The sequence below is a fragment of the Anolis carolinensis genome, chromosome 1, assembly GCF_035594765.1.
Source record: "Anolis carolinensis isolate JA03-04 chromosome 1, rAnoCar3.1.pri, whole genome shotgun sequence".
NCBI lineage: Eukaryota > Metazoa > Chordata > Lepidosauria > Squamata > Dactyloidae > Anolis > Anolis carolinensis.
This window is the reverse complement of record NC_085841.1, coordinates 163,529,610-163,548,670: the sequence shown is the minus strand read 5'-3', so window position 1 is coordinate 163,548,670 and position 19,061 is coordinate 163,529,610. Positions and strand designations below refer to the sequence as shown.

Genomic DNA, 19,061 nt, shown 5'->3' with positions numbered 1-19,061 from the left:
CCAGGTTTACATTTCCACAAAGGCACAAAACTTAGGTGGCTTTGGGTTTAGTAACTCTCCATTTAATATAGGTCATAGACAAGGCCATAGCCAGGAAAAAAATTCGGGGGTGGTTTAAAACTTTTTAGTGAATCACGACGAGTAGTTCCAGAACGCAAAATAATTCAGAAATCAGGTTCCATCAATAAACTTCAATGGACACTCATGGGGATTTGGTTAACCAAGTTAAAATTCATGAGTAGACCAGGTTTTTTTTAAAACCTGAATAATTTCGGGGAGGGGGGGTTGAACCACTACCCCTCCCTTCGCTACAGCCCTGGTCATAGAGGAGTGGAGAGATGAAAACTCATGTATGCCTCATGACCTCATCGGAGGACAAGGGAACGTAAATATAACCAATACAGTAGTCTCACTTATCCAACATAAACGGTCTGGCAGAATGTTGGATAAGCGAATATGTTGGATAATAAGGAGAGATTAAGGAGAAGCCTATTAAACATCAAATTAGGTTATGATTTTACAAATTAAGCACCAAAATATGTTATACAACAAATTTGGCAGAAAAGGTAGTTCAATATGCAGTGATGCTACGTAGCAATTACTGTATTTACGAATTTAGCACCAAAATATCACGATGTATTGAAAACATTGACTACAAAAATTTGTTGGATAACCCAGAACGTTGAATAAGCGAATGTTGGATAAGTGAGACTCTACTGTAATTAGGGAATTCCAAGATATTACATTTAAGATTCTAGATATGAGCAGTCTTTAATTCCTTTTTTGCATTTCTTGTTAGATAGATGGCCCTCATGTTAATGATTACATATTTAGACAATTGAAATCTAAACATAATTTTATTCAGTTTCACACTGCAAAAACACTTCTATATTTACAAATAAGCAAATCCAGTGAAAGAAGAATATATTACAATTTGTCCAGGCACTGAGATAAATATGTTCAGAAATACATAGCGACATAGTTTTCCCTTATTAATCACTATCTACAAGGCAAGTCCAATTTCACTGCCATCATTATATGCATATTAAAGTTTCCCCCCTTCTGGAATAAATTCATTCATTTTCCTCAAATCGCCAAATGACATTTTTGCAGACCCTCTTTGTGCTGGCTTTGCCTGAAAAGGAGATAGAAACTATTAATTTATGTATGCAAATTCAGGCTTCAATTGAGTAAGAACGATTACAATAATTTTCCTGAAATACAATCTTGGAAGTGATGCGTATTACCTGAGACTCATGGAATTTCCAACCGATCATGTAGTAGATCTGAAAAGTTGCTGGTACTGTTCCATCTTCATTTCCATACATTTCTATGGGGAGGAAATATATATTTAAGATAGCTAGAGTTTTTGGGAGTTGATTCAAAACATTTGGAGAACCCAACGATTAAGTTTAACGAATTATAAATTCCATGGCTTGAATCCAGTAATACTTTGAATGAATGGGAAAGAATGTGTTTTTACAGATAGCAGCACTGCCAAATTCCTCTGATTTTCCAATCCCAACTATAGCCACTCATGCCACTGCAGAGGGTCACTTCTCCTTAGGAGTGGCCTCTGAATATGGCTATAATGAGGAAAGGGAAGAACAACAAATGATGTGCTATGTGTGAGTCCCCCCTGATCCAACCAGGAGTATTTATCTTAAGCACAAAAAGGAAGATAGATGACTCAGTGAAGTGACCTGTAGGAAGAGATTGAATAGTGAAATCAGCTGTCAAAATATAAGACGCAACTTAAGACCTATCTCTTCCAGCAAGCCTACCTAGTCAATTTTAACCTGTGAATTTTAAGCTGTATTTTACCTGTGTGCATTTGTTATATGCATTTTAATAGTGCTTTGTGACATTTACTCAGTTAATGGAAGTAAATTTAGACTCCTACTCTTTCCTGACATTAGCAGCAGAGTACACATCAATACTTTGATGCTATGACTTGGGGGAAAGAAGAGGAAAAAGGAAAAACAAGACATCGGTAATCTGCCATAATTTTTTTTTCAAGATTGATGAAACCAAGCTATATGCCACAAAAAATATTGATAATTAACCATAATTCAAAATTCAACTCTTTAATTAACATCTGATGCCTTAAGTCAAGCATGTCTCTGTGGAAAGGAACATTCTGATAAAATCTCCCAGTTTCACTGGAAATCTCACTTACCCCTATAAACTGCTGCTGCCGCCAGCATGGTTGCTCTGTGTAGCATAGGTTTTCTGCTCCAAGAGCAGTTACTTTCTCCCATACCTAAAAATAGTTTTCAGGCTTTAAAAGAAATACATCATATACCATGAGTTTGACAAGTGTATTTCAAAAATCTCACATGAAGACTGATCCTATGTATGTTTACCAAAGGTAAGCTCTTCTCTTGGTAACACATCTTCAAAAAAAATGTCTGCCAGTTGCTACAGAACTTTGCAGTAAATATTATTTCTGTAACAGTACAATGCTTCACATCATGTCTACCCAGAATTAAGCTCTACTGATTACAAGACTTGTTCCTACTTACATGCATAGAGCCAGTATTTCTGTTTTAATATTTTAAAAATAACTTACCAGATATACTTCTAACCTCTGACAGAAAAACCCAGCTACACTGCCTTGCAAAGTGTTTACACCTTTTGAATCTACCATATTTTGTTATGTTACAACCTGGAACTGAATTTTAATTTTGTCACTTGATGTAAACACGCTAGTTGTGCAAGTACCTATATGCCCCTCGAGGCAGTCCTTGGCAGAGGCACCTTTGAAAACAATTACAGCTGCAAGTCTTTTTGGCTAAATTTCTATCAGCTTTGCCTGCTGTTCTTGGCAAAATTGTTCCAGCTCTGTTCAAGGGTGAACAGCAACTTTAAAATCTTGCCAGATCCTCAAATGCTTTGAGTTCTGTGTATTTACTAGATTATTCTAAAACATTCAGTGTATTTACCATTCCAGGGTTACTATTGCTGTGTATTTGATAACATTTTTTAATGAACTGATTGGCATTTCTGCAAAACTTTATCTCAGACTTGTTTGGATAGCTCCACAATCTTCCTGATGGTGTTCATTTAGGCCTCTTCTACACTGCCATATAAAATCCAGATGATTGGCTTTGAACTGGATTGCATGGCACTGTAGACTCATATAATCCAGTTCAAAGCTCTATAGTCACCATCAATTCATGTCAGAGCTGGGCATACATCAAATTGCACTCTGCATCTTAATTTGCTACTCATTCCACCAAACCATCAATGGGGAATATGCTTTAGCCAGCACAACTGGTTATGGGTGTTGAGAATTACAGTCCAACATCATCTAAAGGGCCACATAATTGTCATCCCTGATCCAGACCTTGTTGTTGGTGTAGATGGCTGCCAGTCTGGCTTTGACTAATGGCAACTCAAGTTACCACCAAGAGACCCTGACATCCACAGCCCTGATTACTTCACAATCAGGGCTGTGTATTCTGGGATGACTGAATCCAACTACTTTTAATGCAGTCTTTCTCTTTTCTTACAAATTTCCAATTTAGCATGCATTATCTTATTTTCTAATCAATCATGTTGTCTCAAACTAGCCACTGCCATTTTGGCTTTTAGAAAGAGTTGTGGCTCACTGTGCTCTAAGACTCATTCATTTGTCTTTTTAGCCATCCATGGCATTTATAAAAATTTTCAGAAGCAGCACATTTCTATTCCTATTAACTTTTCGTCACTGTCCACCTACTTGTTCACTATTTCTTTAAAAAGCGTACTTGCCTTGCAGGTCATCCATTAGTTCAAACATACCGGGATAGTTAACTTGAATTTCATCAGTATCCTAAAAATTTAAAATAATTGCATGATTCAGTTTAATGTTGTAAGTTGTTTCCAAACTGATTTATTGTATGCTACCCTAAGATCATTTGAAATAGGACAAGATGATGGTAATGTCAACAGCAACAGCAGAAACATATCAGAGACAGGTAAACAGGGCTAAGCCTTGGTGTTGCCTACTGCTTAGATTTCACCCCACACAGAAGTGCTACAACATTTACAAAATGTATATTCATTGTGGAGCGTGGGTTGGGGTACTGGTCACCAATTTACTCAGACTAGGTCAGGAAGAAGAGCCCACTTGTAAAGTAGAAAAATTCTAAACAAAGAAAACAGAATGTGTACTCTTCAGTAGAAAAGAAATGATCAAGTAAGGTGGCTCAAAACTATAAAACTAAGAAAAAAGGCCATATGGCAGGTAACCTGAAGGAAGAGAAAACTGTGTGGGCCAAGAAGAAAACATATTGTTTGGGGGGGGGGGGATAAATACAAGAACTCATAGAAAAAAAAGTCCAGAAACAGAGGTGATAGGTGTGGGAAAATGCAAACAGCATTCAAACGTTTTTAAAAGAGCTTCACATGTTGTGATTAAGGAATGTCTCCAACACTCTGATCTTTAGGCTGACATAGATGCAGAAATGGCTTGCATTCAAACAGTATTCCCCAAACTAAAGCCTACATCAGGCCAGGAATGCCATGTTAACACGCAGCATATGAGAACAACAGGTAAGTGAGAATAGTAAGTCATTGCTTCACAAAGTGAGGTTTATGAAGCCATAGATGTCCAAACATGACCCTTGTGTAAAAAATGTGTATGTGTACGGAAGAGAGAGCCAATTCAGAGACTGGATTATTGTGAGTGAGAGCAAAAGTAGAATAAATGTCACACAAATCAGCTAGATACTTTGCTGTAACTCTGCTAAAATGATCTTAATTGAGTCTCAGTAAGCAGAAAGTTTACAACAGACTGAGATCTGAATATTTTTACTTCAAACATGCTCCACATCTAAGTGAAATTATGATCCAGCAAAAAAAAAAACAACAAAAAAAAACCCTGGATTATTTTGTTTGACTTTCAAGTATATGAACCAAAACATTAACTTACTGGAAGTCACTGCTCCATATTCCCTTTTTTTTTTGAGCAGTCAGTCATCATTCTTATTTTCCCAATAATTACTGAAATAGCTGTCATTCAAGCATACCATAAATAACATACCCATTATCAATGCTAATTTGATCAGGGCAAAATGAACATAAGAATTCGAATTTATTGTTGTTCATTCTGTGTATCTATGCTTCAATTCTACCTTACTTCATTTATAAAACAAAAATCTTCTTTTCTATATAGATCAGGAGTGGGCAAAATGTAGCTATGCAAATGTTGGATTACCAGCCGTTCTCACCAATGACTAGTATGATGGCTATAGCTAACACGTTACCAAATACATAATACAACATTTGGAGAGCTGCACTTTGTCCAACACTGATGCAGATCAAAAGCCACTAGTAGTCTAGTTTAATTAACATACTATTATAATTTAACTATGAATAAACTGCAACACAGAGTCTGCAGATCTCTATATCAAAATGAAAGATTAGCATGTGTAGGAACTTTCTGAGATGTTCCTTTCTTGAAAGAGATAATTACCACAGTCAGTGTGTTGAAGCCAGCTCTTCCCAGTAGATGTCCCAAGTCACTGACGGCAGTAAAAGGAGACACGTGTGGGGCAAATCCACCTTCTCTTTCCAGTTCAGCCAGCTGCAAAGAGCAGCGAAGTTCATATAACGTGTCTCCCCCGAACATAGAGCCAACAAATACTCCATCAGGTTTAAGGACACGATGTACCTAAAATAAGTCACAATAATGAAGTAATGCATGACTAATTTTCTTCTTTGAAGTGACATATACTTTTTAATCTTAAAACAACCTAAGATCCTACCAAGTACATCTTGCTAATTTCAATATCATGAAAGGAACTTCACCAATCCCAATGAACAAAAGTATAACACATGGAGTAAAACTATAGAATTAATTTACCCTCACCTCCACTTTGCCCATTAGCACCTCACTTTCTAAAAATGCCAAACTCAGTCATTAAAAAACCCACTGTTATTATTTAAGATTATTTGCAGCAATAAAAGAGAAAGCTGCACTATTTTTAATAGGGATATTAATAATTGTACTTACCTCATGCAGTGCTTTGGGAAGATCATTTACCCAATGCAAGCTAAAAAGAATGTATGTTAAAATGTGTTAAAAGAAGTATAAGGTATTTCTCAATATTACAAAAATTGGACAGGCTACTATACCAGCACAATGCAAGCACCATTATATTTGATGGAGTTAGTACAGAGAGGACTGCAGCTTTCAGACTTTTAAAAACACTATAGGGAAATCACACTTTCTCAGCCTCAGGAAAACAAAGGACAGTCCCTCTGAATAAATCTTGATAAAAAAAAACTCTGATAGGGTCGCCCTAAGTCTGAAATGACTTGAAAGCACACAAGAAAAATAACCTTAGTCATTAATTATACCTTTTTTGGAAAGTGAGGTGCTAAAAATATATTTTTGTTCCCAAGAGGCTTAGCCTATCAATTTTTGGAACCTTACTCCTCAGAAGTTGTGCAGCCCTAGTTTACAGGATCAGCAGACAACCCAACAATGGATGAAACACTTTAAATAAAGAGGCCAGGATCTAAAATATTGTATGCTTCATCCTGCATGTCCTCTGAAATTTTCAATCCATCCTGTCCTTCAATTGTCTCTTGTAGGCCATCAAAAGCTGTACCCAGCCACCAAAACAGACCTCAAAGCCTGCATTCACTAACTGCAATAAGATGCTGCCTTAAAAAAAGAAAGTAAGTTTTCTCCCTATATCAAACTACAGAAGTAAAGCAGTGTGTTTTTCTTTTGTGCGTGTGGTGGGCCCCCACTCACAAACATACATAGACACAAAAACATTTCTAGTAATAAACTGAACTATATGATCAATAAGAGTAAGACCTAGAGTTGGTTTCAGAACTGTAGGTCCTTTTCTTGCTCTAAATTATTATGTCTCCATTAGTCCAACTGTTAGTTACCTCAGTCCACTGACAACAAGATCAAATGTGTTTTCTTTGAAAGGAAGGAATTCTTCATCAGCCACAACGCTAATTCTGGGTATTTCGGATTCTATTGGTTTTTTCTAAATAAAATTAGAATAGAAATAGTTTAGGACCAAGGTTCTTTTACTTTTCGTTCTGATGAATTAAATGCTATATACTTTCTTACCAAAGCGTTTTCGGCAACATCTGCTTGAAAAAGTCTTTCAATAATATCCTGGGGGGAAAAAGATCATGCAATTACAGTAGAGTCTCACTTATCCAACATAAACGAGCCGGCAGAATGTTGGATAAGCGAATATGTTGGATAATAAGGAGGCATTAAGGAAAAGCCTATTAAACATCAAATTAGGTTATGATTTTACAAATGAAGCACCAAAACATCATGTTAGACAACAAATTTGGCAGAAAAAGTAGTTCTATAACGCAGTAATGCTATGTAGTAATTACTGTATTTATGAATTTAGCACCAAAATATCACGATATATTGAAAACATTGACTCCAAAAATGCGTTGGATAATCCAGAATGTTGGATAAGTGAGACTCTACTGTACCTATAAATGTTTTACTTGTTTTATTTTAGAGATGAGATGCGGATTCTGGCTTGGATGGAGGACAGTAAGGAAAGTGTACCATGACGCATACTGACAGACCTTTGTTTTATTTTTTAAAATACAGGTTGCCTCTCCATGTCCAAAATGCTTGGGAACAGAAGTTTTTTGCATTTCAGATTTAAAAAAAATCTGGAATACCTGTATTTGAATATGCATAGTGAATGAGAAATAGGAGGAAAGAGGGCTAGTCACACATTTAGCACCTGCTGAGTTATTCCTCTGGAAAATTTCAGAGAGAAAAGAGAAGAGGAGGAAGTGTGGAGGGCTCTATTTACACAAGGTCCCTGTAAAAAGCAGATATCCCAGATATCTTCTCAGTTCTCAGCACACTTTTTGCCTTTTTGGTAAAATAACTGCTTAGCTAGTTTTGCCTGCAATAGGAGGACCAATAAATTAGGGTTCCTGCCTTATAACATTTGAAGCAAACTAAAAGGATCAACAGAACTGGCACTGCTGCTATAATATATGGTTCTTAAGTTTATATCTGCCATGCAGCAGTCTGATCTTGAGCTGGACAATTTAAAGTCTTAAAATAAAAAAAATAATACCTTGTTCAAATGTTGAGCTATGTAGCTTCGTCCACAGCCGAGGTCCAAGGCAAGGGGGAAAGTCCTTGAAATTGATAAAATGAATCAGTTAAGAGCTGCTTAGTGTTTTGGTGAAATTCTGCCTTTTTATTTAATTACTTCCTTCCTTTTCTGCCTTTCTCCCAAATATACAGACTCCTCTCTTACATGTACATATTGGGGAGTATCCCACTGAAAGTACTAAGTAAGTTGAATTTGTATTAAGTTGGAACAGGTATATTTCAAAATGTAACTCCAACCATATAAATACATATCTATCTATCTATCTATCTATCTATCTATCTATCTATCTATCTATCTATCTATATCTATCGGTATATCAGCTTTGGATAGCATAAGGAAGAGTTAACACCTCTGGGTGTTTGTTTTGGTGTGTGTACCCTTGTTCACCTCATTTTCTGTCCCTATGATCACTGGATTTTGAAAAACGTGGCTTGTTTTGGAAGCAAGGATTGGTGATAAAGCTTTAGTGAAGATGCCTTCGAGGAGTAGATTTGTCTCACTCCCGTTCTTAACTATGAGTCGTTTGCAAGTCAGATTTTTGTAACTTTGAGACTGCCTGTCTATAGTTATCTGCTGCTCCTTTTCTTCACTTGATTTACCATGCAACCCTATAAGTGTCTAGTCCAAAATAAGTTCTGCCATATTTAATGAAACTGATTTTCTAGGATATGTATTTATATTGCAATTTATTAAGTGGGGCTTCGTAATATCTTCCTTAATCCTAAATGCAGGAATGTTCACTATTACATCTATCAATTTGAAATAAGGACACACAAATAAATTAGGCTTCATCAGATATTCCATCCAAAATTCAGCAACTGTTAAGAGGCAGAACCAGGTAACTTCCAGAAATGATTTGATTCTTAAATTTAATATATAAGGCTGGTCTTGTTATAAAAACACATTTTATACAAAGTACATCTATTAGTACTTACCTAGCTATATCAAACACACGATCGGCTATCCTGCTACCAACCTGTAATAGAGTAAAAGTTAAATGTCCTTGTCCAACACTATGACTTTTGATCTCAGAAATTGCTTCATTTCATTTTTAAAAAGTGCATTGAAAAATCTGATTCACTTCAGATCACCAATGTGTGATAAGCACATTTAAAGATCTCACAAACTGCGGGCCCTGCATTCCCATTTCAATTTCCCAAAGTCAGGGGACATTCGGATCAGGAAGCTGGCATGTGGAAAGAGCTTAGACATCTTTCCTCCAGTACCACTATAGCAGCCATATCCCCAAGGTCAATTTTAGGCTTTTAAAAATAACATGTTGAAACAAATAAGTTTTTCATACTAACTTTTTATGGAACCGGGGGGGGGGGGGGAGGCTTAAAGGAGGTAAATCCTTTTCATTTCTGCCTAGGGAATTCTGAAAAACTTAAAAAGGTTTCAGCACCCCTGTTTTGGTTGGGAATTGCTAACAAATCTTATGTTGGAACTGCTGTGGTATTGTAAAAATTCCTATAAATGCATAAACAGGGCCCTAAAATGTCATGTTGGATTGTGCTGACACACTGATGTTTTCAGTTGACCGATGGTCAAATTTATGTACGTCTTGACTAAGTTTACTGGAGGGACCTACAAATATCCAATGATAACAAATGAACTAGAAATAGGGTTGCCTTGAGTTTTCTGGGCTATATGGCCATGTTCCAGAAGTGGACGTTTAGCTCACATATATGGCAGGCATCCTCAGAGGTTGTGAGGTCTGTTGGAAACTAGGCAAGTGCAGTTTATATATCCATGAAAAGTCCCAAGTGGGAGAAAGAACACTTGTTTGTTGGATACAAGTGTAAATGCTGCTATGAATCACCTTGATTAGCATTGAAAAGCCTTGCGGCTTCAAGATCTGGCTGCTTCCTGCTGGGGGATCTTTTGTTGGGAGGTGTTAGTTGGTCCTAATTGTTTCCTGTCTGGAATTCCCATTTTCAGTGTTGTTCTTTACTGTTCTGATTTTAGAGGTTTTTTAAAAATGCTGGTCGCCAGATTTTGTTCATTTTCATAGTTTCCTCCTTTCTGTTGGAATTGTCCACAAGCTCTTGGATTTCTGTGGCTTCTGTGTGTAGTCTGACATGGTGGTCCAGCATGTCTGTATTCTCAAATAATATGCTGTGTCTGAGTTGGTTCATTAGTGAGTTCTCTGGCTGATGCCTTTCATGTTCCTTGATTTATGTTTGAGCAATGCTGTGTTTGCAACATTCACACTTGCCTCATGTTGCAAATCGTTTTTGATATCAGTCACCACACCAACGCCTTAAATCAAGAAATAGTTTTCTAAAATCTACAGAGATACCCGCATCGCACGGATACCAGCCAGCACGCCAATGCCTTAAATAAAGAAATAGTTTTCTAAGATCTACAGAGATACACACAGGAACACCTCATCAAGTGAGAGTCCAAAGGTGGCAGGCTAAAACCCGAAACACTCACTGGCTGATGCAGGATGAGAAACTCCCCCCCGGGCACATGGAAGACTGGGTAACTTGAAAGGCGCTGAACAGGCTATGCTCTGGCACCACAAGATGCAGAGCCAGGAAATGGGGCTACAAAGTGGAGTCCATGACATGTCAGCGTGGAGAAGAGCAAACCACAGACCACCTATTACAATGCAGTCTGAGTCCTGCCACATGCATAATGGAGGACCTTCTTTTAGCAACATCAGAGGCACTCCAAGTGGTCACTAGTCAAAGGACATTTAGTACAATGTCAAGTTTTTTTAAAAAAAAAAATGTTTGTTTTTTCAAATATATTACAACTGTACCCTCGGTTTGCTTCTGACAGAATAAATAAATAAATACAGACAAGAGTTCTTTCTCTCCCACCCTGGACCTTCCACAGACATAAAAACTCCACTTGCCTAGTTTCCAACAGATGTCACAATCTCTGAGGATACCTGCCATAGATGTGAAGGAGAGAAAGCTTTTGGAACATGGTCAGCCCAGAAAACTCACAGCAACTCTGTGATGGTACTATAACTCTTCAAGGAGTGAATTTCCCTTCCTAGGGATAGATTCTTCTCACTTGCTGTTGTCTCACCCGCATTCTGAACTGTTAGGCCTCTTCCACACAGCTGAATAAAATCCCCCATTTTCTGCTTTAAACTGGAATATGTGGCAGTGTGAACCCAGATAACGCAGCTCAAAGCAGATATTGTGGGATTACCTGCCTTGATATTCTGGGTTATATGGCTGTGTGGAAGGGCCCTGAATCGTTTCTAAGTTGGGTGTGTGTAACATGGGGACTGCCTGCACTTTGAACGCTGCTGTGTGAACTGGAGGCGTTCCAAGTACAGTACCACTCCTTCCTTGCTTGCTTCTTTCCTACCTCTTCGCGCAGGTACTCGCAGCGCTCGGCCTCGGGCTGGGCGGCCGCCCAGTTCTTCTGCTTCCTCTTCAGGCGCCGGTCGAAGGGGCAGAGGGCGCCAGGCCCGGAGGCCAAGAAGCGGGAGAGGCAGAGGCGGCGAGGCCCGGCCAACACCGCTCCAGGCCCCATGGCAACAGAGAAGGCCGCCCGCCGCTTCCCAGCAGCCACTTCTTCGCATGGTGGGAGTCGCTCCCACTCCACGCGCCCATTCACGCCACAGCGACGTCACGCGAGACCAGACGCGCCTGGGTTTGGGAACACAGATCGAAACAAAGAGATAGCCGCAGTTTGGCCGTAGTTCTCGCGGCTGCTTCCGGAAGTGACGTATGAGCCGCGCGCCGAAGTTCTTCAAGGCAGAGTGTTCAGCGCGTGGAGCTGTGGCCCAGTGAGTGAGTGAGGGGCGAAAAGGGACGGAAAGCGGGGCTGGCGCTTTAGGGAGGGCTCTCTTGAAGCGAGGCTTCTCTCTCTCTCCCGCGGCCCCTCTCGCTTTGGTTTTGAAGGGACACGGGCTCCCGATTCTTTGCCCTTCTTGTTAGTTGGTCTGGCATGGGCTTCAACTCCCTCAACAACTTTGTCAGCCATAGCCATAATCAGCCATAGCATAGTACTTGATGAACCAACCTGGACAGTGGACACAGCATATTATTTGAGAGCATAGAAATGCTGGACCATTCTGACAACCACCATGTCAGACTACACAGAGAAGCCATTGAAATCCATAAACATGTGGACAATTTCAACAGAAAAGAGGAAACTATGAAAATCAACACAGTTTGATTATCAGTATTTTTTTAAAATCAGGACAATAAATAAAGAACACTCAGAAAATGGGAATTTCGGACAGGAAATAATCAAGGCCTGCTAACACCTGCCAACAAAGGATTCCCCCAAGCAGGAAGTAGCAAGATTTTGAAGCAGCAAGGCCATTCAATACTAATCAAGCTAGCCCATTGCAACATTCACACTTGCCTCCAACAGACAAGAGTTCTTTCATTGCAATATATATTACTAGTAGACGTAAGAGATTCCATAGGGATGGGGCTATGATCTACCACTGTTTCTATTCAAATCCAGTTTAGATTGATGTTAGTACGACACCATAATCCCCTTCTTTTGCAGCTTGGATAACAAGTGTCACTAAAATTTGTTTATATAGAGGATAATATTACATTACTAACATAATACTTACATATTATATACCATACTTTTCTTTTTACGTTTCACTGTAGATTCCAATATACCTCACAACCTCAGGATGCCTGCATACATGCGGACGAAACGGCAGGAGAGAATGCTTCTGGAACATGGCTATACAGCCAGTAAAACTCACAGCAACCCAATAATAACTTTATTTGTAATCCTCCCTATCTCCCTGGGGGTACTTGGGGCAGTTTCCAACACAGGTGGCAAGCATTCAGTGCCAAAAAACAGACAAGTCAACAAATCAAATCAAAAACAGGAAATAAAGACAATATAAACTTATAATAGCAGATCAGAAATAAAAGCAAGAGTTAGAAGCTTAATAATAATAATAACAATAATTTTATTTTTATGCCCCACCTCCATCTCCCTGAAGGGACTTGGGACAGCTAATATGGGGCCAAGCTCAGGTAAACACTTAAATTGCTGCTCCTAAATATATGTAATGTAACAATTCACACATACTTATCACAGGAACAACACAAAGCACCCCTAAGAAGTGGGAGGGAAATAGGGTTTTGGAAGGGTTTTGTGGAGCACACTTAGAAAACCACTGGTCTAGACCAGTGTTCTCAAACTGCTCCTCCAAATGTTTTGTACATTAGCTCCCAGACATCCCAACCAACTTACCAGCTGTTAGGAATTGTGGGAGCTGAAATCCAAAACATCTGGAAGAGCACAGTTTGAGAAACTAGTCTAGACCATGGCTCTTTCAACTTTGTCCACTTGTGACCCTGTTCTGCCTGAGAATTTTTTTCATGGACCCTGGTATATAGTTATATAAAATTGATATGAGAACCAAACATAATAAATCAGTGAGGGTTGCTAAACAGGCTGATTTTCCTTTTTATGAAGTGCAGCTGGAAGAATTTTTGCAGAGTCCACTGGAAACACTGCGCTTTGTTGATAACAGATTCATTTAAATGTCTAGGTTGTATTCACATACCTTTTACTTTTGCCAATGTTTTCATGACCTCAGCATTGAGCTAAGTAAAGGGACCCAGAAATATTTGGACAAAACACAGATACATTCCCAGACATGGTGTGGGAAAATTTCCATGGAAAATATAATCATAATAATAATAATAATACTTTTACTTCTTCCTCACCTCTTCTTATGACTCGAGGCGGGTTACAAAACAATTAAAATAGATAAACACATCAAAAACACTACAAATATACACACTAAAATGTACCTCCATGAAAGTTACACACCAAAATGTATCTATGAAATGCATATTAAAACAGGCAATATAGAGATTAAACAAAGGACATGCATTAGAATTCATGTTTATGTTTAAAGACTGGGTAGGCCTGCTGAAAGAGACAGGTCTTCAGTTGTGTCTTAAATTCCTACAGCTGATTTAGCTGTCAGAGCTGTACCAGCAGATTGTGCCACAGCCTTGCAGTGGCCAATGAAAAGGTTCTCTGGGTGGTGGTTGTCAGTTGGGTTTCTGCTGGTTGGAGCAGATGCCCCCCAGAAGACCGAAGTGTGTGGGTCAGATTGTATGGGAGCAGGCGATCCTTTAGGCAACCTGGACCCAAACCGTGTAGAGCTTTAAAGGCCCAAACTATCACCTTTTACAAAGCTAGACTTATTTACTAAATAGAATTCTATAAAATTGTTCAAATGCTTAATGCTCCTTTACTACTTTTAACTGTTTTATTAGTAATTTTAGGCTAAAATGTTCTTGTTTCTAAAAGTTTTTTTTCCTTTTTTTTCTTAACAGTTCATATTTGAACTTTTAGATTGGAATTTCAAAATGGAGTCTAAGAAGGAGATTATAAATGACCAGCGGTTTTCCTGTATTACAAAAGATCCTAGATTTTGGGAAATGCCAGAAAAAGACCATAAAATCAAAATTGATAAAAGATTTCGTGCAATGTTCCATGACAAGAAATTCAAGTTGAAATATACTGTGGATAAGCGAGGACGACCTATTAATCACAGCTCAACAGAGGACCTGAAACGCTTTTATGCACTTTCTGATTCAGATTCTGATGTTTCAGAGTGTGATGATAAACAAACTGAGAGAAAAAAGTGCAAGTCTAAAGGAAAGAAATGCTCTGAAAAACTCATTGATGCAAAATACAGCAAAGTAGCAGGTTGTAAAAGGTCTCCAAAGTCAAAAACTGATGCTTTAAAAAATGAAGGCCAGAAAAGCAAACTCAAGACCACAAAGAATGTGAAAAACTTCACTGCAATTGAATCTGTGCAAGATAAGGAGCTTAAACCAAAAAAGCAAAACAAGCAAGGTGTAATGTCTGCAGAGGACCTTCATGAACATCAGAAATCTTCACAGAAGGCTGTAAAAAAGGAATCAGTGAAAGAATGCACCACAGAAGGTAACATAGTCTATAAAAGAACCGAATTACAATTAGTTGAATTGAATTAATTAGTGTCACCTTATAATAATAATAATAATAATAATAATAATAATAATAATAATACAACTTTATTTATATACCGCCCTATCTCCCGGATGGGACTCAGGGCAGTTTACAGTCATAAAAGCAACACAACATTACATAACGACATAACACACATTATTAAACAAGGTAAAATAGTACAATTATAATGATAAATCACACTTACATGACCAGATCAAAGGGACGGGAACCATAAACCCAATATATTAAAATGTATCATTTTAGGATAGGGAAATCTTGTGCAATGTATTCAGGCTCAGAAATCGGCGGTAGTCTAATATAATTACTCGAAAACCTGCCAACACCACCATGTCTTCAGTTCCTTACGGAAATTGGATAATGTAGGGGATTGCCTGATCTCTTTTGGCAGTGCATTCCAGAGCCGGGGGGCCACTGCTGAGAAGGCTCATTCCCTCATCCCCACGAGCCGCACTTGAGACGGTGGTGGGAGCGCGAGAAGAGCCTCCCCGGAAGATCTCAAGGTCCGCACTGGCTCATAGGAGGAGATGCGATCACGAAGATAGGTAGGGCCCGAGCCGTGTAGGGTTTTATAGGTCAAGACCTGCACCTTGAATTGACCTGCACCTTATCTACATCCTGTCTTCCTTTCTTTGGAAGTAATTTTTATTGGTTCAAACAGGATTTGGTTTTAGGTGTTTCATATTTATGGCAATCCTAAAGTGTGCTTCCTGTAGGATTTTCTGAGGCTTAAGAGTATGTAGCTTGCCTAAAGTCATCCAGTGTGTTTTCATAGTTGAGTAAGAATTTGAATTCAGAGTCCAGTGCTCAAACCACTATGCCAAGTAAGGGTTTGCATGCACATAATGCCCTTTTGCTCCTCCTTTCACAGTGGACAACATTCAGAGCAAACTAACCATGGCTTTCTGTTTCATCCAGACCAGAAAACTAAGATTACCTGCCTTGGAACAAACAAGGTAAAGTGAATTAGATTGGCCTGCAACAGGGCCACTCCATATTGTAGATAGCCAGTTTGGTGTAGTCCTTTGAGTATTGGATTAGGACACAGGGAGGGCAAGGTTTGAATCCTTGCATAGTGTTGGAATCCCCAATTGGCCCTGGAAACCCACTTGATGAGTTTGGGCAAGTCATACTCTTAGCCTCAGAGGAAGGCGAGGGCAAAACCTCTCAACAAGCTCTGTTAAGAAATCTCTGTGATAACTTTGCCTTATGGTTGCTCCAAGTCAGAAATGACTTTAAGGCACAAGACAATGACAATGTGGTTTCTTACCATCAGGCAGATGAGTTTTAGAATCTATTAGCCTTATCATGACTTTAACAGCTGTGCAGCAGCATAGGATGGATTATTCCATGTTTTCACAGGCCTTGCTGGATCATTAGCTCAAAAATATAAATGAGGATGGAAGTGGACCGAAGGAGTAAACTTTTCTACTAGCAAGTTATTTGTACCCCATTTATATGTATTCAGGTGCAATAAGGTTCCTTCCTGGATGGTTGAGTTTGCTTTGTTTGATTCTACTCTGTGTAACTATGAAGAGCCATATTATAGTTATTTTGCCTTGCAGGGCATTAACCCCAGCCCAGGGGCTCATTAAGCAGCCATAATATTGGCCCAGGGATAACCTGGTTAGAATTCATTTATTAGAAGCCAGATTTTAGCATTTGCAAGAACCCTCAAGTAAATGGCTGTGATGCTCCCTCTATTGATCAAGTGTCATCAAGTATGTCATCAAGAAAGCTTATCCGATAGCAATTATGTGTGTCAGTTTTCCTTCTCTATCTAAATACGGATTCTTATTCTCTTCCAAATATTATTGTATTTTCTAGAGAGTTATGCATTCACTGATACAGCTAATGGCCTCAGTTAAGTGGCTTGTAGGATGAGTTCCCTAGAATTCTCAATGTTTCTTAGTAGCTTTTATATTGCTATATTGCATAGCTTACAGATATATTGCTTAGTGTAATGCAAAAACAATTAAAAAGTTGAGAAAAATTGTAATATGCTACTTGCAATTTTGGGATAGAGAAAATAAAGTGGTGTGAAAACCTCTTTTCCAAAATATGTAAATATACTATCAAAATACTAACACATTTAAAATGATATTAAAATAATTGATTCTGTTCTTTCTTATTTATGATAGAATTATTCCCATGGTTTTCCAATTTTTTTTAGAAAGTGGTTATAAGCATGTAATTATCAGTTTTTATGTAATTCGTTAAAAAAACTAACTGGATCTTTTAACAATGTTCTATTCTTAGTTATACACATATCTAACGTGGTTTTTTAATACATATATCTAATGTGTATTTTTGTTATGATTGTTATAGAAACTCTAGAAAAATTATCTGTTTAGATTGGGGATTTACAGTGTGTAGATTAGGGATGTACAATACCCACTGTACATCCCTAATGTTATGACCCCCCTAAATACTTTTAGGGGGCATGGGGGCATTTTGCTACATTTGAATCCAAGAAGAGCTTTCTCTGAAACAGGAAGTGATAACCACTTTCTTCCTCTTTTTTAAAAGGTCTCTCCTGGGCCTAAAATAATGCCAAGAAATGATCCAAAAATAGGTTAAAGAGCATTAAGAGGACAGAATTTATTTTCTTTATGTGGCTTGATGTAGTGGAGGTGTATAGCCATCCCAGCTGTCCTGTGGGGAAAATTCCCTCCCCAGTATTCCCCAGTTGCTCATCCTTAGTTTGGACAAATAGTGTTGTTCATCTGCTAAACATTCTGTTTTGCCCCCTTCATTTAGCAAAAGAAAAGGATTCTTCTCTCAGTTTTGCCATTGAAAAAGATTTTAAAAATCAAACTTGTAAAAATGAGGAAAACTCTGACCTTGAAGAGTCGGAACACAGCAGAGAAACTGAAGAGGAAGGAGAATCAGAAGAGAGTGGAGACCTGGAAGAGGAAAGCTATTTGGGAGATGATGGAGAAATGACGGAAGAAAGGGATTCTGATGATGAAGAAGAAGAGACTGGAGAAGAAAGTGGCACAGATGGTGATGAAAGTGACAGTGGGCCAGATCTGGCGAGGGGGAAAGGCAACGTTGAAACTAGCTCCGAGGAGGAAGAGGAAGATGATATGACAGAGTTATTTCCAAAGGAACCAGAAATTATACATAGATGGGGAGAACTGACTAAAGATGCCCCTCGTGCAGATGAGGTAATCTTTCTAGAAGGGTTAGACAACCCACTATACCATCTAGGTGTAGATGGCGGACATTTTTGAACATCCTATCCAGTATGTTAAATGGGCAAATTAATAAGAGTTTTATTTCAACCAACATGCCTACCCCTAGCTTAAAGGATTGTCAAAGTGCTAACTGTATAATTTATAATTTCAATAGTTCTTCAGCATAGTAACTGTTTTTCATTTCATTTCTTCCTTACTTCCCGTCTCTACCAATCCTATCAATGTTTAAAGTAAATCCTGTTGATGCTTACTCTCAGGTAACACTCATACATTTTCAGCTTGGGTCACAGCAGACCTATGGTAATTAAACGGTGTAAAGGTCTACTCAGAAGAAAGCTCTGTTGAGTTCAGTAAGATTTGGTGACAGCAAAGTGTGCACAGAATTGCATACTAAATAATACGAAATCCATAGAACCCATATGTAACAAATGGCTTTGACCTTGAGCTTTCATCTGTACCCCAGGCACCCCTGCATTGCTGGAGTCTAGTAGAACCAGTGCTTCTGACATAAGCATGCCTTTGCAACTTCTTGTTCCTTGATAGAGGAGACAAAAACATGACATCGGCTGGTAGAATTTTTAGAACATGCTAAAATTCCACCATTATGACAGTAGACACCAAAAGGAACTATGAACAGTGATCGCAATTGTAATTTTTTTTAAAACTCAGAACTTGAAAGAACTTTCCCATTAAAATGGAAAGAATTATGTGATTTTGAGAGTGTTCGCACACATGTATATGGATGCAATTAACAAATTGA

The 19,061-nt window shown here is 38.4% G+C and overlaps 2 protein-coding genes across 5 annotated transcripts in view; one reads left to right on the top strand and one right to left on the bottom strand.

Moving 5' to 3' along the window:
• Nucleotides 1–838: 838 nt before the first annotated feature.
• ndufaf5 (NADH:ubiquinone oxidoreductase complex assembly factor 5) lies at nt 839–11,621 on the bottom strand. Of its 3 annotated transcripts, XM_003215275.4 has the most exons (11): nt 11,454–11,621; nt 9,056–9,096; nt 8,079–8,142; nt 7,085–7,132; nt 6,895–6,998; nt 6,002–6,041; nt 5,462–5,659; nt 3,757–3,817; nt 2,180–2,263; nt 1,248–1,330; nt 839–1,135 (listed from the first exon to the last, which is right to left on the bottom strand). In XM_003215275.4, exons 1-11 carry the CDS (start codon nt 11,619–11,621, stop codon nt 1,046–1,048), a joined length of 981 nt encoding a protein of 326 aa, XP_003215323.3. In that variant the 3' UTR covers nt 839–1,045. The 3 variants fall into 3 exon arrangements, with proteins under 3 accessions (XP_003215323.3, XP_062813958.1, XP_062813964.1); XM_062957888.1 differs by lacking the exon at nt 7,085–7,132; XM_062957894.1 differs by lacking the exons at nt 6,002–6,041; nt 7,085–7,132; nt 8,079–8,142; nt 9,056–9,096; nt 11,454–11,621.
• A 121-nt stretch (nt 11,622–11,742) lies between these two features.
• Nucleotides 11,743–19,061, top strand: part of esf1 (ESF1 nucleolar pre-rRNA processing protein homolog) — a 52,265-nt gene continuing 44,946 nt past the window's right edge. Inside the window, exons 1-3 of one of the 2 annotated variants that reach the window (XM_008115135.3) lie at nt 11,743–11,877; nt 14,423–15,038; nt 17,862–18,271. In XM_008115135.3, coding sequence (XP_008113342.1) covers nt 14,456–15,038; nt 17,862–18,271 — 993 coding nt within the window. In that variant the 5' untranslated portion in view covers nt 11,743–11,877; nt 14,423–14,455. Of the gene's footprint in view, nt 11,882–14,422; nt 15,039–17,861; nt 18,272–19,061 lie in introns of both variants that reach the window. The other variant, XM_008115128.3, reaches the window with a different exon arrangement.